The following is a 17687-nucleotide window of genomic DNA, read 5'->3' on the forward strand; positions in this document are numbered from 1 at the left end:
CTTCTGGGCCACGGGCGTTCAGCCCATAGGCTAAGTCCTAGCTTCCCACACCGACTTGCATAAGTGCGGCCTGTCGATCGTGGTCAGTGGTGTGAATCATCGTGAGGGTCTGATTTGTGACTGGAAGCCTTGGAGCTCAGCCCCTTGTGCTTCCTCCTGCACTATAGATCTGGCGATCCACGCGTTGCGCTGTGTATTGACTTGACTGTCTGCATCTGGTTACCTAACGCAGGACTGGTACCCAAACCCATCTGACCTTGATTCAGTGTCCACCAGTCTATTAGCTCTGCCGTTCTGACCTGTACCCCTCATCGGGGTTTATTCCTAGTCTCTGCGCTACTTGATTCCTCCTTTTCGTTGGTCGCCTGTTGATTGCTTTTTCTCTTGTCGGTGGATCTGGCTGGTTCAGGTCGCAGAGACTCCTTTCCGTCCGCGCAGCCTCGCAAGCGTCAGCTTGTCGCCTTTTCTCTTCCATGTCGATGCTTCGGCTTTAACACTATTCAACCTCCTATCCACATGCTACTTTCGCCTTCACAACTACTCACGACTATAAACCAAGTCTCCCACGGTCGGTTGCAGTAAATGGACCTTGCCCTTAGTGCGACTCTGCCACTCGATCATACATCATCCAACCCGACACACCCGCAATGCCCTTACTTGATTACCGCTCGAAAGTTTCATATGGCACAATCAGTCAAATGGATCAATACAACGACGAGGAAGGAGAACATCTTCTCCAAGCAGGATATGAGGCAGGCAGGCATGACAGCGATGTAGAGTCCTCGGGGGATTCTATACAGGAGGGTGTCAGGAAGATTGAAGCAATCAACCTGACTTGGACCACACGGTCTTTGATCATAGCATATATCAGGTTTGTGCTTCTAGTGTTTGTGGAAGGGGACTGAGAACTTGAAGGCGCATATGTACTGACGATTCTGAAGCATATTCCTCATGGCATTTTGTACGTCCCTTGAGGGTCAAACCGTAATGTCCCTTTCGGCATATGCTACAAGCGCTTTCAGCAAACATTCGTTGATCTCAACTGTTCTTGTTGTTCAGAATGTCGTTAATGGTCGGTACACTGTCTGAGGCTGGACACTCCTAGTTTTGGCTAACCGTCCATCGCAGCTGTCATTAAGCCACCCATGGCAAAAGTCGCTGATGTTTTCGGCCGTTTCGAGGCCTTCTGCGTCAGTATATTGATATACGTTCTTGGATACGTCCAAATGGCTGCGTCGACCAATGTTCAGACATACGCCTCAGCCCAAATCTTTTACTCCGCCGGTTCAACTGGCTTGCAAATATTGCAACAGGTCTTCATCGCCGACAGCAGTAGCCTCCTCAACCGTGCACTTCTTGCACTTCTACCGGAGCTACCCTTTTTAGTGACTGTCTGGATCGGGCCGACGATTGCAAACGCGGTGCTTGAGCATACCTCATGGCGCTGGGGCTACGGCATGTGGTCAATCATTCTGCCCGCTTCGTTTCTTCCTTTGGCACTCTCACTCTTGTTGAACCAGCGCAAGGCCAAGAGGCTGAACCTCATTAAGCCCAGGAGCGCTCACCGTCGTGGATTCATTGCCGCTGTTCGCCACACTTGGTATGATCTTGACATGTTCGGCTTGATTCTGCTGTCCGCGGCAGTGACCTTGATTTTGGTTCCCTTGACTCTGGCGGCCAATTCCAAGAACGGGTGGAAGAATAACAGCATCATCGCCATGATCATAGTTGGTATAGTCTGCCTTTGCGCTTTACCTGCTTGGGAAAGCTCGAAGAAGTTGGCTCCCAAGCCCTTGCTTTCCTTGCACCTCCTCAAACAGCGTACTGCTCTGGCAGGTTGTACTCTGGCTTTCTTCTACTTCAGTATGTCAATTCTTCGCGAATTACCCCGAGGCTAATGCTGACCAAACTAACATTTTTGAAGTGGCATTCTATTTTTCTGTTCAGCCGTACCTCTACTCTTATCTCCAGGTTGTCCAGGACTACGATGTAGCAACAGCGGGTCGTGTGACCCAAACGTTCGCTTTCACATCCACTATTGCCGCCTTTGGAGTTTCGATCCTGATCAAATATACACGGCGTTACCGCGTCTACGTCACGATTGGCTGCGTGATATACATTTCTGGGATATTCCTAATGTTGACCTACCGGAGAGAGGGGAGCTCACCAGCTTTGATTTTGGGGACCCAGGTGATAGTCGGTGCAGGCGGTGGGCTCCTCAATGTACCTGTCCAATTGGGAGTTCAGGCCTCCGCCAGCCACCAGGACGTTGCAGCCGCCACGGCAATGTTCCTTACCTCCATGGAAATGGGCGGTGCCGTAGGAGCCGCCATTTCGGGCGCCATCTGGACACATCACATTCCACGCAAACTACAACAGTACCTTCCCGACGAGGCCAAGGCGGATGTTAGTGAGATATTTGGAAAGTTGACCAAAGCACTTTCTTACCCTGTGGGCTCGCCCGCGCGGGTGGCCATCAATCGAGCCTATCAGGAAACCATGAACAAACTCTTGGTTCTGGCACTGATTGCGACCATCCCATTGATCCCCCTGAGCCTTCTCATGTCCAATTATCAGCTCGACAAGGTATGTCACTATGAAACCCTGTGGCGCTTATATGACTAACGGGCGCAGATGGGCGAAACCCCAACTCATGAGCCCATTCCTGCAGAAGCAGAAGCGGATGAGCCTGAATCTGAGGCACACTCAAAACGATCTGAGCGTTAAGAGGTGTCTTTGATGGTTGTTGTGCATGTATAGACACATGCATACGAAACTGCCCCCGCAGGGAACAGCGAAAAATGCTTGTCGCCTAGCATTTTCCCTGTTGATTTCCGCGCCAACGCGCGGTAACCCTAGTGTATTAGGGATCAACAGGCGGCCACCTCACGGCCGTTACATCGGACCACCCTGATCGATCGACTGGTCATGGTATGGGGCCGCCACGACCGTTACCCTGGCTTGAATTGGCTTGCGGGGGTAAATCGTATATGAAGTTATGACACCTGAGCTGCAATGGTGAGAAATGAATGGTCACCGGCAGAACGACAATGCGATTGCTTTCGATTGAAATTTGTATAGATGACATGATTAGATTAGACGACCTTTTGTGAATATTTGTACTTATCAGCGAGTCAGCCTGCATACATACACCTCATGAGATTTGGGACACCACAAAGAGATTTTGCCGTAGTAGGCTTAGAGGGGCGGCAGCGCCGCGGAGGGTAAGTCGATGGATAGACAGAGTAGCTACTCCTTACACACTCAATTTACTAGTGACTTAATTAGTATCCTGGGGGTGACCTGCGGGAAGTCATGAAACTTAGCGTCTTGCCGAATTATTTGAGTACTGTGGATCCTCGCTATAACGAAACAATTGGAAAAGGCCGATCAGTTCGTTATAACGAGGATTTCGTTGTAGCGAATATAGGTTTTTGGTGTGTGAACTTATATCGGAGTATACATGTCCTGAGACCTGATCCTTAAAAACACCAACCACGTGACCTGTAAAATCTTACCTTTCTAAATAGGTATAAATCCTTACTTATTCAGGTATAACTCTTCCTCTATGTAGCGAATTCTGTATGTAGGAATAGTCTTGACTCATGAACTTCGTTATATGGCGAAAATAACGAATTTAGTAGGGGGGGGGGGCGGGAATTCCCAGCCCAAAAGGCTCGTTATATAGAGGAATTCGTTTCAAAGAGTTCGTTATAGCGAGGATCCACAGTAGTGGGTAAGTAGCCATGCTGGAAGTTGGGAGGACAATGCTCTATACTACAGATATTATCCAAACAGGCAGGCGGTCCTCGAATAAAGTGTGGTTGACTGTGTCTGTATCTTTTGGCATTTCCTAATGTGCCAGCAGAGTTCTTCATGTTAAATAAGGGGTCGTTGCTCACGATGATTTGTTCTCCTCTGGCGCGTAGGAGTCGAACGGATCCATGCGCAGTGCCAGATGAATGTGACCCGACTAACACTGTAGTGGTCTAGTTAGAGCTGTGACCGCCCAGGCGGTCAGCTGCAATCGGCCCAGACAGGACTAGTGTCACCAAAGCAGTGGATTACTCGTAATGTCTCATACCGCTTCATACCAATTTGTCTCGTCTATCTCACCTCTTTGGATCAAGATGGCGGTAATACCAGTACCTTACTTGGTAAAGCACTGTAGCCAGGCTAGCCGGAGCTAGATTTACGGGCGGTATCCATCGCCTCGGCGCTACTGTCTGGGTAGTACTCTGTAGTCTCTATAGATGCTTTGTTTCTTCTCCCGAGCAACGCTTTTTCTGCTACGGCTTGTTGCTCGGTCTCGTCGATCAAAATATCAGGGTCCTGGCTGCTTGTGTTTCAGCCAGGGTAGCTGCTATAACCTGCGACTCCCTATCGATCCTTTCTCTAACTTGTCCCTCTTCTGCACGGCTGATTGTCGCCTCTTAGTTTCTGCCAGAACTGTCGCAAAATTCCTCTGGTCTTGATCACCTTCTGGCACATGATTCTGTGAGTATTCAGGACGCGGCTCGAGAGCCCTTGGAGCCAGTCTGCGGGGCTGTAACAGATAAGTTACTGTCAACACAGCATATGTAGCGCTCATACAAGAACTTGAGAATGATGCGGAGGAAGCTCCGCCCTAGGGCTAAGGTGCTTCGCTGAGTAATGATGATTTGACTGGGTTCATTATGGTGATTTCTGTGTTTTGTAGTGAACAAATCCCTGGAAGACATGCGTGGTAGTTATAGCCATTTGACTTCGAAGCCTGAATTTTATGTGATGGTTTGACCACGGAGGCGACAGCGCTTGTGTTTCATTGTCCTCTTTAATAGGACGGGAGATTATGAAGAGATAGGAAAGGAAGAAGAGAATGGGAGTCAAAGGCTATATCAATATTTGAACAGGAAGAGAAAAATAAAGATTGTTGTTCTGCTTTCTTTAGGTTTCCTCAATGACTGAGCTAAGTTAGGTATGTGCTGTACAGCAGCAGGAGCTAAATAATTGAATAGAGCTCAAACTACTCCGTACTAACTGCCTTACCTGCCTAGCCTATCTACCTTACCTTAACTTACCCACTACTAAGTACTCTGTACTGGCTACTGGTACTAACGGTGCGGATTGCCCCGTTGCAGTTCTCCCACATTGGCTGGCTTTCAGTCTCCCTCCCGGCCCTCACCAACTCCATCCAGCCCAGCCCATTCAAGCCCATCCATCCACATCTTCCCTTCCCTCCTCCTCCTCCTCCTCCTCCACCTCCTCCGTCCTCTCTAGTAGGTACTCTCTCCTCCCTCCCTCCACTCACTCTCTGTCTCGTTCTCTCCGTCTCTCCCTCCCTTCCTCATCGTCCTCCTCCTCCTCAACCTACCCTCCCATTATTCCTATTCCTATTATCCTTTTACCGTCAAACTGCCACCACATCGCACACCCACCGATAAGTTACTATTTGTGATTCCCCATTCTACCTACACACTTAAGCTCTTTGTCTTTTCCTCATCACCCGCGACCTCTTCTCTGTCCTATCTTAGCCGCCTTACTCTTTCCCGATTACCTCCCTCCCTTACCATCTCATCGTTCTGCCTCCCTTTTAATCAATCTCTCTTATTCTAATCTACCTCCCATCCCCCCCCCCTCCCCTCACGGTCCTCCCCCCTGTTCACCGCATTTACCTTTCCCTCCTGTCCATCTCCTCTCGGACTCCAACAACTTTCACCTGGACATTCACACAGTCTCTTTGGTGACTTTCTTGGGTAGCCCAAGGTTTACAATATGGTTGTAGCCACAATCAAGTACGTTCTACTATTCTCTTTATTCCTTTTGCCCCCACGATTCTCATCCCCTTCCCGCTCTTTCATTCCCCTCCCACCATTTTACCCCCCGTTTCTCTTCCTCCCGCAGCCTCTGCCCCCTTTCTTTAAGTCTACTACTGGTCTTCTGGCACTCTTTTCCTTGGGCGACCTGCTAATCTGTGTCTCTTCTATCTTGCAGGTGTGTTGTCGTCGGTGACGGTGCGGTTGGAAAGACTTGCCTGTTAATTTCGTACACAACGAACAAGTTCCCCTCGGAATATGTTCCTACCGTCTTCGACAACTATGCTGTCACGGTCATGTAAGTCGTTGTCCTCTGCCCCCATGCACGGCGAGCACCTTGAAACGCTCTTGGGTGAAATGCGCAGCATCATGTCATCGATCGCGTCATTGTCGCTCTCTCTTCCTGACTTCGGATCCAAGATGATCACATTGCGACTCTTCCTCAATAGATGGCTGACTCGATGACTATCATTATTGCGCATTAGGATTGGCGATGAGCCATACACCCTGGGTCTCTTTGATACCGCCGGCCAGGAGGATTATGATCGTCTCCGTCCTCTTTCCTATCCCCAAACCGATGTCTTTCTCGTCTGCTTCTCCGTCACTTCCCCCGCCTCCTTCGAGAACGTCCGCGAAAAATGGTTCCCTGAAGTTCACCACCACTGCCCTGGTGTTCCTTGCCTAATCGTCGGCACCCAAACCGATTTGCGCGACGATCCCGCTGTTCGGGAAAAGCTTTCCCGTCAAAAGATGCAGCCCATTCGCAAGGAAGACGGAGACCGGATGGCTAAAGAATTGGGCGCTGTGAAATACGTGGAGTGTTCCGCCTTGACGCAGTACAAGCTCAAGGACGTCTTTGATGAGGTTCGTTCTGCTCGCGCCCGTGATTTTGCATATAGAGGAAGCTGACAGATCGGTCTGAAGGCCATCGTTGCCGCCCTGGAGCCTGCGCCCAAGAAATCTAAGAAGTGTGTGGTATTGTAAAACAATCCCGGCTCCTATATCGCAGGCTGGTACGCGCCAGAGGATTGCACACTTGTCGTCGGGGCATCACAGACATGTCGTACGATTTTGGAGGAACGGATTGTTTTATTTCACAATACGGAGTTTTGGGAATTTCGCCCGGAGGAGGGGCTGGCTTACTCGACCACCGTCTAACCTGAGACTTTTATGTGTTTTTGTCTCCGATCATTGAGTGAATATCATCCATGCAGCCCGCAGCCCTGACACTCGAGTGCAAGACCCGCCGTGACTCGGTTGCACCGGGGAAACTGCTGAGGGCTCTCCTAATCAAGAACAGGGTCACCAACATATACTCTACCATATCGCCCATCAGCTCGTCTTCCGATTGATGCCGTGTACAATTGGCCCCCGATTTGAACTCCTCCGACCCCTTCCCACTATCTTTGCTCATCTCTCCGTGCTCATTCGATTGCCCTTCCACTGTCTACTTAACTCCCTCCCGCCTTCTCCGATCCTTTCCCTCTCTTCTCTTTTCCCCTTCTACTCCCTTTCTAAACTCTCATCGTCTTTATTGGCGTTGGAAGTCGAGGCGTCTTTTTTTGGCTGGCTGATGGTTCGATCTGTGTTCTTTTCTTCTTTTCACATCCCTCAATATGTTATCATGCCTATCACAATTTGCTGTGCAATTTTCACCCAAATCGTTCATGCGAGGCCTGGATTAGATAACACAGATACAATAGTGATGACCGAAGTTTCATTTCAGATTCTACCATTCGAGATTGCGTTGCGTGTAGAGAAGAGTTGGGATGATATGGGCCCGACCATTGACAAGGACATGTTTTTGCTGGGATGTGCCTGCATCATACTGCTAAACGACCTCACTAACTCATTACACACATAGCATCGTCATCGCATGTATCGCGTTTTACAGCTCGTCCTTGACCTCCTTCTCAACTGCCACGTCCTCAACCTCAACCTCGACCTCAATTTCGACCTCGGGCGTTGCTTTGCGTCCGTACCAACCACCCAGATCCTCACCTGCACCAGCCTTGACCATGCTGGTGATAATCTCAAAAGCAACCTGAGCTGCTGCCAGAGCCGTGGTCTCACCCTTGTTGTCGTAACTAGGCGACACCTCGACAATATCCGCACCAACGATGTTCAATTTCTCGATGCCACGCAGGATACGGATGAACTCTCGGGTCGTCCAGCCACCAGGTTCGGGAGTACCAGTACCCGGGGCGGTCGCCGGGTCCAGAACATCGATGTCAACGGACAAGTAAACGGGTTGTTCTGGATCTAGACCAATGCGCTCGACGATCCGATCCACGATACCCATGGGGCCCAGCTCATCAATATCATCTGCGTGAATTCGCATGAATCCCTGCTCAGGGCCAGGGTTGGTGTAATCACTATCGTCAGCGCCCGTCAGTCGTGTGCGCAGTCCCGCATGTGCGGAGGTCGCATTGCAGATAAGGCCCTCACGGCTGGCCTTGTGGAAGAAGCTGCCGTGGTTGAAGTGCGACTGCTCCGAGAGCCAGTAAGCCGAGTACCGCACGGGGTTCCAGGTATCGAGATGTGCGTCGAAGTGAAGCACAGTGATAGGCTTCTGGTAGATCTGGTACAGGGCACGCAGGGCAGGAAGGGCAACGCTGTGATCGCCTCCCAGGGTGACGAGCTTCGACTTTCCGGCCGAAATCCCCTTTGTGCCGTACGTGGAGGAAGCGCGGGTCACGGCCGGCCGGGAACCCAGCTCCAGGAAGGCTTCGTACATTTGCCGCTCGGCCAACCCATTGTCGAACGGGGTAACTGGAATGTCGCCACAGTCCTTGACCGTTGCCCACGATTGGTAGGGGTTGATTCCCGCGCGGGTGTTGTAGCTGGTACCGGCCATCTGGCGGGCGCTGGCCGCACGGATGGAGCGGGGACCGAAACGGGCGCCTGTTGTTTATGATGGAGGCGTTTAGTCATGTGGGCATTGGGAAGATAGGGCGATGTAGATGGCTGTTTGGAGCTTACCTGGTCTGTAGCTGACTGCTGTGTCGAAGGGGGCGCCGATGACGGCAATATCGTAACGCTCATCCGGTTCGACGAGACACTTGACAGGCTTCATGTGGGCGAAGCTGGCAATGCCGGAGAAGGTAAACTACACAAATCGTCGAACATTAATCTAGTGTTGAGAAAGAAGAGAAGGGGGAAGGATTGATGATTGGCCCACCTCTTGATCCCATTTCTTCAGCAATTCCTCGCGCAACCGCTCCGGGATCGTTTCGTCATTGTCGTGGGGAGTGTGGGAGAGAGCGGTGCCGGCCAAAGCCAGACAGGCTGCCCAGGTGAGGGATTTCATCGCGCAATTGGCAACTCTGCTTTCTCTCTTGGGAATTGTGGAGAGTGAGCCGTGAGATATGGGTCGAAAGAAAGAAGCTTCGATGCAGCAGACTTTCGGGGGCGGTGTCTCTTATAGAATTATAGAAATTTCGAGCACTGAGAAGAATTAATCTCGCCCTCGTTCTTCGATGACCTCGGAGACCCTCATCCCTCATCCTGAATACCGGGGAGAGGAAGTGGACGGGCTTATCGATAGGAGATGCGCTGCTGATTGGCTGTGTCGAGGAACCAGAGAGGTAAATTGACGGCCTTGTGGCCTGGTTTCTCTGACGTCGTGAGAACCTTCCCTTTCGGGTTGCTCTTCGGCATTTCAGGTTCCAAATTCAAGGTCCAGTTCACAAAGATCGTTCCATCGATTATTATTCAATTTTTTCAATTTATTCAATTTATTCAGTCGAATTTCTCATCCACTCCTGCTCCATTCTTGGCTCGGTCCTTACCACGAGTATAGTACCGGGCAGGTCTGGTGGCTCCAGATTTAGCTCCGAAATAACCTACCGCGGAGCTTTGCTCGATCTTTCTTACCGTAACCGAAAACCTTGTCGAAATTCAGTACAAAAGTTACATTGACGGGTAGACCGACAGACAGGTGGACAAACAAGCAGACAGAACTCTTTTCCTTCAAGATTCCATGCGTCGAGTCGTTGTAACAGGCTTAGGAGCAGTCACACCTTTGGGGGTAGGTGAGTACATCTCGATTCAAAATTCAATCCGCCCGCGCCTTCTCCGCGGCGTCCCTTCAAACGGTCTCCACTTCTGGCATGCCCAAAAGGGAAGGTCAAGTACAACTTCAATTACTTGCCCAGGAGGGTAGTTGCACACGAAAGCGGGACCCAAGCCTTCCCTGTAGCCTTTTTTCTTTTTTTTTTCTTCGTCATCTAAGCTGAGACGCAGGCATCCGTCGAACATGGAAACGCCTGTTAGACGGTCATTGTGGCATCGTCAATGTCGTGCATCGCGATGCTAGGTTCAAGGACGTGCCCTGTCAGGTTGCTGCCGTTGTGCCGCAAGGTGCTCGAGGCGAAGGCGGATGGACGGCTTCGGAGTGGTTAAGCAGAGACGTGAGTATTGCCCTGGCTATTGGGTAGCCCCCAACTGATTGTCCGTGGCAGGATGAGCGCAAGATGGCTCGATTTGTGCAGTACGCAATGGCTGCTTCGGAAGAGGCTCTAGAAGATGCCGGCTGGATGCCAACGACTTTTGAACAGAAGGAAGCAACGGTACATACCCGAAGTGAAGCCTTCCACTGGTGCTTTTTTTTTTTTTTTTTTTTTACTAAAGGTATCATGTCTAGGGGGTATGTCTCGGATCGGGTATTGGTAATTTTGATGAGATTTATGACACGGTTGTGGCGTATGAAAAGGGTGTAAGTGTCCTTGTTGAGCATCAAGGATAAACGTCAGCTGAAACTGTGCCAGGGTTATCGCAAAGTGTCGCCTCTGTTTGTACCCAAGTTGTTGATCAACCTCGGTGCTGGTCACATTTCTATGAGATATGGGCTCATGGTAGGCAGACAAAACCTCCCTCCAATACCCTATCACGACTAACTTTACATTTAGGGGCCGAACCACGCAGCGACTACAGCATGCACCACAGGCGCACACTCAATCGGCGATGCAGCCCGCTTCATTGCGTGCGGTGATGCTGATGTGATGCTAGCCGGCGGCGCGGAGTCTTGTATCCATCCTTTGGCGGTTGGCGGTTTCGCTAGGGCCCGCAGTCTGGCTACCAGCTACAATGACAACCCGCAGAAGGCTTCTCGGCCATTCGATGCGGATCGAGAGGGCTTTGTAGTAGGAGAAGGGGCTGCAGTGATGGTCCTAGAGGTATAGCCTTCTTGGGTTCACGTTGTCTTTACGTCACGTTCTAACCCTGCTGCCAGGAGCTCGAACATGCGAAGACACGAGGAGCTCGGATCTATGCGGAGCTAAAAGGATACGGCTGCTCCGGGGACGCGCACCATATGACTGCGCCCAAGGAGAATGGTGAAGGCGCATTTTTGGCCATGAAAAAGGCGCTCAAGAACGCCGGGCTTTCGCCCTCCGCTGTCGACTACATCAATGCTCACGCTACTTCAACAGTTGTGGGCGATGCGGCGGAGAACAGTGCCATCAAAGCTCTGCTTCTCGGCCCAGGTGGAAAACAGAAAGCTGTAGAGGTCAACATCAGCAGCACCAAGGGTGCTGTTGGCCACCTGCTTGGTGGTGCTGGCGCCATTGAGGCTGCCTTTGTCGTTCTCGCAGTCAATGAGGTAGGCGTGTTCTTCTCGCACTCGAACAAGCTTTGTCATGGAAATACTAACAGTGCGATTCAGAACATCATGCCTCCAACAATTAACCTGGAGCGGCTAGCAGATGGATTCGATTGCAATTATGCCCCGGGCGAGGCGCAAGAGCGCCGTATTGACGTAGCTTTGACGAACAGCTTTGGATTTGGAGGGACCAACAGCAGTTTGTGTTTCTCGAAGCTCAACAACTAGGTGAGGTGTCTCATCCTATTGTTGTGTGGTCTTTTTGCATAGATGCTGCACTGTATCAACAGCATGTACTTTAGCGTGGACATGTCATACTTCGTCAGCGGCAGAGAACCATATCCGCCTCTCATCAAGATAGGATGCCGAGGTACCTGACACAGTCAGGTTATGAAAATGTATTTTATATGTGATTACTTGATTCTAAGTCATCTGAATTGTTTAGATGATATAGTGGTTTGTGTTACATAATGCCCTTGATATATGCCTGGTGTTTGGGACTGGTCAATAATTCAGCTCTTTCTTCTCAATGAATTTGAAGTCAATTTCAATAAGCTTCAAACAAGTAACACTTATTCTCCAAGCCTGGATCTATTGTACACCTCGCGATTCCACCAAGTCAAAGAAGCAGGGATTCCTTCACCAGTCCGCGCACGTGACCCAACCCCATGCGGGAAACCCCCCGGCCCCGGACGTAGCCTCGATCATCGCATCGCAAGCACTACAGCTGCTGCTGTTTCAACGCTACGCCGTGCTGGGTTGTCGCAACACGCCCCCTCCTTCCGATCAGTCGATTAGCTCTCGCACCGAGCTTCTCTCCTTAGACACGATATAAGTTACCGTCTCATCTCCTCAAAACCCACCCTTTCGTTCTTTACATGAATGACAACGTCCCGCCCCGTCATCACCCTCTCTCTACGCTTCGAAACCCACACAATACAATCAGTCGTCCAACTTTGGAAGGAAGGCCACGGTAGTAGGGAAGAAATCACCAGCCGTGGTCGTAGTCGCGGGTTCTATATCACATTACTTATTGAATCAGCCCTTTCCCGGGGGCTCGTTTGCTCGAGTTAACAAATCATGGCTACTTCCAATAACGGTGTGTACATCTTGCTTTGCTGTACTCTCTCGTCGCTTTGTTTCTCTCTGTGTGTGTATGTGTGTGTGCGAGGTCATCATGGAGGAAGAGAGAGGGCAAGAGGAAACAATACCTCGGGACGGAAAAGCTATTGAAGGCGGAATCTCACTCGAGAGAAGAAGAATATTGGGCTAATTTTTCGTGACTCACCATTTTACTGTGCGCTGCAGCCCCTTCTGTCGCATCATCATCATCATCATCATCATCATCATCAACAACTGCTGGCAGTTTTGTTGATGCGTCCGGATATAAATTCTCCGAGAAGGATGTGAAACCCGGGAAGATCAAGTTGAAGAAGTCGGCGAAGCTGGGAGGTAGGAAGAAGGCTGATGGTATGTTTTTTTTTTCTTTTCCCCTTTCTCGGTTCCTGTGTTGTTCTTGTTTCCGTCTGGGAAAAGGGTGCGCTGCTCTGGGTTCCTGAGGCGGAGGGGAGTGTGGAGACATCATTTCGAGGCAGAAGAAGACGTTGGGGTTCCTATTGGAACTACTAGAAGAGAGGATGCTAAAGAAAAACCTCTTTCATGCGATGACAGAACCCCCCGCCTCCCCCGGCTCATCCCCGATTCTTCCGGAGATCGACGAAAAGACTATGGCCGCCTTCCCGACGGGCAAGCCGCGAGAAGAAGATCATCTGGAGACGGTCATCTGTAAGACCTGCAAGAGGCCGGTCCTCAAGCAGAATGCCGTGGAACACATCCGCGGGTGTATTCGAGCGAAGCAGGAGAAGGCGCGCCAGCGGAAGGAGGCGCGCGATGCGGCGAATCGGGCCAAGGCCGGTGATAAGGATGATACCGAGGAGGTGGGCGTGGGCGGCGCCGGCGGTGCTGGAGGGGGACCCGGCGGGGAGAAAGGGGAAGGTGGAGAGGATTCGTCGATGAAGGGCCAGAAGGGCGCGAAGAAGAGCGCCGTCAAGGGGATGGCGGCGGAGATCGGGGCGAAGAAGGGCACGAAGCGGAAGACGGAGGCCGGGGATGGCGACGACAAGGATAGCAAGGAGCCCAAGACGAAGAAGAAAAAGAAGGAGGAGCCCAAACCGAAGACCGCCAAACCGAAGGGTCCCGTGGATGTCGAGAAACAGTGCGGTGTTACTCTGCCGAATGGGGCCCAGTGTGCGCGCTCTTTGACTTGTAAGAGCCATTCGATGGGTGCGAAGCGAGCGGTCCCTGGACGTTCGTTACCATACGACATGTTGCTGCAGGCGTATCAGAAGAAAAACCAGGCGAGGCAGCAGAGTAAGTTTCTCTTTCTTCTTCTCGAGTCAGAATGAGTGAAAACCGTGGGGCTAATGCACTTTTGACAGAGGCTGCTATCGACGCCAACGCGCCGCTGCAGGACGAGCAAGATAATAACGGTCCGGTCGACTCGGATGAAGAGAAGGATGCCGTGATGGCGGCGATCACGCGCTCACATCCACAGCCTCTTGTCAGTCACACCTTGATCTCGACCAAGAAGAAGTACCAGTACGTGCGCATCAAAGAGATGCTGTCGCATGCTCTGGGCGGCTCGCGCGGCGGTGGCCTCTTCTCGACCGGCGACAACACCTCATCTACGCCTTCTCTGTTCTCCGATGGGAACCTTTTCACCCCCGTGGACGAAGTCGACATGGCTTTACCGGTCTCTGCAACTGTGCCGGATAATGCGACAGATGCTGATACGAAGACTCCGGCCGCACCTGCGCCCAAGAAACTTTCCGTGGCGGCAAGCTCGTGAGGTCTTGGTCCAGGCAGGTGCGTGGGCAAATGGTTTATGAATTCAGTCATTTTTCCGTGTTGGATGGGTTCTTCATGTTGCTGCCCAGTGGTATTTAAGGGGTTACAAAACGGCGATGGGTCAGCGGTTGGAGGTTGGACGGGTTGGGGGACGGCGTTTTAAGGATGATTCAACTTTGCTGCGCTCTTTTGACTTCTGTGATGATATGATACCCCGTGTTGAGTGTGTTTGGATGCATGCATTGTTGCTTTACTTGGTGTACAGTTGTGTCCAAAATGGGTTGACGTGTGATTTGATAGAGATTCTAATGCAACTTCACATCAATGCTTCTTAGACCTTGCCAATATTACGAAAGTTTCTTTGATAAGTTGTGCCTGATAATTACCTGAAGGCTACTAAGAATCTATACTGGTGGCATGTCAGACTGCCTCAGGCCACAACCGCGACCTCCGCCGAACGGCGACAAAAGCCCGCCCACCCACCCAAATGAGCTCAATGCGCCTGCCCTTTCTTTCACCTCACACTCCTTTCTTTTAACACCGCGCAAAGCTGTGCGGCTTTGCAGGCGAGGCCTCGGTCCGACCTCAATTCTTATATAACTCTCAACCTACTTTCAACTCTCTACAGACAGTCCAAAAGAACCCCATCGCCCGCCCACCTCAACTCCGATCCGCGTCCATTGTCGAGTCCACCTCACCCGATTGAATCCCGATCCCGCCTCGCCCTTATTACCTACCTACCTACCTACCTACCTACCTACCTACCTACCTACCTACGCACCCACCACCCCGCGCTCCTCTTCGTCCAGCTGCAAGATGGGAAACTCCGTTCCCGACCTCGACGCGGTCGGCGTGAAAGCCGAACCAGAGCTGGCCGACATGCTCCGGCGCGAGGTCGCCAGTCTTCTGGGGCGCAACAACCTGAACTTTCCCGGAGCGCAGCCGGTCAGTTTCGCGACGCGACATCTCACCGAACTCCAGCGGGAGGACTACTACGTCTGCGAGAAGACGGATGGCATCCGGTGCCTGATGTACTTTGCGCACGGGGAACCGGATTCGGACACGCCGGAGGTGCACTACCTGATCGACCGCAAGAACGACTACCGGTGGGTGCCGGGGCTGCACTTCCCGCTCCCCGGTGATGACACCTTCCGACAGTTCCACGTGAATACGATCGTGGACGGTGAGCTCGTGAACGACACCTACGAGGACGGGACGCAGCAGCTGAAATTCCTGGTGTTCGACTGCCTGGTGCTGGACGGGCAGCCGCTGATGCACCGCACGCTCGACAAGCGGCTGGCCTATTTCAAGGAGAAGGTGCTGCGGCCGTACAACGCCATGTACCGCAAGTTCCCCGAGGAGATCCCGCACCGCACGTTCACGGTGGAAGACAAATCGACGCAGTTCAGCTACGGGATCGAGATGATGTTCCGCGAGATCATCCCCAAGGTCAAGAAGATCCATGGCAACGACGGGCTGATCTTCACGTGTCGGAGCACCCCGTACAAGATCGGCACCGACGAGCACATCCTGAAGTGGAAGCCGCCGGCGGAGAACACCATCGATTTCCGCATGAGGCTGGAGTTCCCGTTGCTCGAGCCGGACACCGACGACGAGGCCGAGGGGGTCATGGAACCGTACGCGGACTACGACACGATGCCGATCTTCCATCTATTCGTGCTGCTGCGCACGAACGAGTACCAGCCCTTCGGGGAGATGTTCGTCACGCCGGACGAGTGGGAGGCGATGAAGGCCCTGGGCCAGCCGCTGGATGACACGATCGTCGAATGCGCCCAGGATGACCAGGGCCGGTGGCGGTTCCATCGGCTGCGGGATGACAAGTCGGACGCGAATCACATCTCGACGGTGCATAAGGTTCTGGAGAGTATCCAGGATCGGGTGACGGAGGAGGACCTCATCCGCATGGCTCCTGCAATCAAGACGGCGTGGAAGAAGCGCCAGGCGTTGCAGGAGGAAGAAGCTCGGAAACGACACCGACAAGCTCCTGGGGGCGGTGGGCCCCCGAACGGCCAGAACGGGGTCAAGAGGAAGTTCGAGGAGTGATTCTCTTTCTGATTGTGTTTTCTTTCATCTAGTAGTCTGACTCCCGCGGGCCGATGAGCTCCTTACTACTCATGACCTTGGCGGGGCAGGTTGGCTGGCCGGTTGATTTTGGTTTGCGAGGCGTTAGGTGCTGGTGGGTGGTGTGTGTGTGTATGTGTTGAATGCGTGCTGGCCAATTCCTCCGGGTTCCATTTCTCTGAGGCCCGAATGCATTCTTACTGACTCATGTTTGTGTTTCTTTTTTTTTACCCATTTCAGTCTTCTGTGTATACAAGAACAGCAACCGGCCTCAATGTCGCATGTTGCATCAAGGGATAAAGCGAATGGATGGAAAAATTGTATAGACTCACCCCCGTATCCCCTCCCTCCCATGGGCGGCCGGTGTGTAGAGTAATGGAATGAGATACATTTACAAAGGAAAGGGTTAAATAGCCCATCAAACGGGGAAAAAAAAGAAAGAAAGAAAGAAAGCCGCGCGTATTGTTTCATTCCACAATCAAAACGAATTTCATGCTATGCGGTCTTGCTTTCCACCGATTGTCTTTTCCAAGTCGCCACGCTACTCGCTGGATCTTGACCGGAAATCCTTTCCTTGAGAAAGAATTGGGGGGGGGACTGGTAGGTAATTCTTGAACCCCTCTGACGATCCTGGTTTGAAATGTCTTTCCTGTGGAATAGACATGTACTGCATAGTATGTTTATGTGCAGTTATAGTTGTAGGTCGTTCCTCGTATGAATCTGTTATGAGGTGCCCGTTCTGGCCGGATTACCTATTCCGGTAATCGAGTGTGTAGGATCTGATCTAGAACCATCCCTTTCTTTCAGGTTCACCCCTCAACCCCCCCCCCGTCCTGCCCCGTGCAGGGTCTTTTTTTATTTGATTCCTTTTTTTTTTGTTTGGTGGGTGGGAGGCTATCTGGGGAGAGGATGGGGGATGGGGGATAGGGCATGGGGATACGATACGGTGCTACGGAGCTAGGTAGGGAAGATCCACTACGGAAGTAGGTCCTATCTCTCCCTCTTTTCCCCTTGCTACATTGGATGTATGCTGCGTTATGACATCAGTGGATATGGGACATGCATGTACATGTAGATGTAGATGTACAGCACGCATTATTCTGGATGGTGGAAGCTGGAGGTGTTGGTGGTGGTGGTGGTGGTGGTGGTGTTGCGAATGGTTGCGTATGGATGGATGGATGGATGATTATGATAGTTGATGAGTGACATCAACAGGACTAGTCGAAGGATGGCGTCTTCTTCAAAGTCGACGAATTTGTTTTCTTTTTTTTTTTTTTTTTTTTCCTTCCCCCCCCTCCTTTTGCGAGGGGAAAACTCTGCCCCGATAAAGAGGGTTTGACTAGAGCATGTGGTGGTGGTGG

The 17687-nt window shown here is 51.7% G+C and overlaps 6 protein-coding genes across 6 annotated transcripts; 5 read left to right on the forward strand and 1 right to left on the reverse strand.

The window, feature by feature from the left end:
• Positions 1-647: 647 nt before the first annotated feature.
• Positions 648-2727, forward strand: mirC (siderochrome-iron transporter MirC; the record flags this gene model as incomplete). Its single annotated transcript, XM_025582585.1, has 5 exons — positions 648-871; positions 942-1072; positions 1129-1863; positions 1925-2586; positions 2635-2727. The coding sequence occupies 5 exons, from the start codon at positions 648-650 to the stop codon at positions 2725-2727; spliced, it is 1845 nt and encodes a 614-aa protein (XP_025442446.1).
• Positions 2728-5596: 2869 nt separating this feature from the next.
• cdc42 (Rho family GTPase CDC42) lies at positions 5597-6963 on the forward strand. Its single transcript, XM_025580484.1, has 4 exons — positions 5597-5774; positions 5974-6093; positions 6281-6659; positions 6720-6963. Exons 1-4 carry the CDS (start codon positions 5755-5757, stop codon positions 6777-6779), a joined length of 579 nt encoding a protein of 192 aa, XP_025442447.1. The 5' UTR covers positions 5597-5754; the 3' UTR covers positions 6780-6963.
• Positions 6964-7585: 622 nt separating this feature from the next.
• On the reverse strand, positions 7586-9257 carry BO95DRAFT_442596 (agmatinase). Its single transcript, XM_025586464.1, has 3 exons — positions 8977-9257; positions 8778-8904; positions 7586-8699 (listed from the first exon to the last, which is right to left on the reverse strand). Exons 1-3 carry the CDS (start codon positions 9103-9105, stop codon positions 7684-7686), a joined length of 1272 nt encoding a protein of 423 aa, XP_025442448.1. The 5' UTR covers positions 9106-9257; the 3' UTR covers positions 7586-7683.
• A 282-nt stretch (positions 9258-9539) lies between these two features.
• Positions 9540-11801, forward strand: BO95DRAFT_482018 (putative beta-ketoacyl synthase (Cem1)). Its single transcript, XM_025590229.1, has 8 exons — positions 9540-9829; positions 10041-10207; positions 10259-10366; positions 10441-10512; positions 10565-10651; positions 10706-10972; positions 11029-11397; positions 11461-11801. Exons 1-8 carry the CDS (start codon positions 9778-9780, stop codon positions 11623-11625), a joined length of 1287 nt encoding a protein of 428 aa, XP_025442449.1. The 5' UTR covers positions 9540-9777; the 3' UTR covers positions 11626-11801.
• Positions 11802-12120: 319 nt separating this feature from the next.
• BO95DRAFT_442600 (deubiquitination module subunit SGF73) lies at positions 12121-14567 on the forward strand. Its single transcript, XM_025586465.1, has 4 exons — positions 12121-12496; positions 12706-12867; positions 13069-13767; positions 13836-14567. The coding sequence occupies exons 1-4, from the start codon at positions 12478-12480 to the stop codon at positions 14243-14245; spliced, it is 1290 nt and encodes a 429-aa protein (XP_025442450.1). The 5' UTR covers positions 12121-12477; the 3' UTR covers positions 14246-14567.
• Positions 14568-14751: 184 nt separating this feature from the next.
• On the forward strand, positions 14752-16654 carry BO95DRAFT_442601 (mRNA guanylyltransferase). The gene has a single exon (XM_025586466.1). The coding sequence runs from the start codon at positions 15061-15063 to the stop codon at positions 16306-16308; it is 1248 nt and encodes a 415-aa protein (XP_025442451.1). The 5' UTR covers positions 14752-15060; the 3' UTR covers positions 16309-16654.
• Positions 16655-17687: the final 1033 nt, after the last annotated feature.

The sequence above is a fragment of the Aspergillus brunneoviolaceus genome, assembly GCF_003184695.1.
Source record: "Aspergillus brunneoviolaceus CBS 621.78 unplaced genomic scaffold BO95scaffold_32, whole genome shotgun sequence".
NCBI classification, from domain to species: domain Eukaryota; kingdom Fungi; phylum Ascomycota; class Eurotiomycetes; order Eurotiales; family Aspergillaceae; genus Aspergillus; species Aspergillus brunneoviolaceus.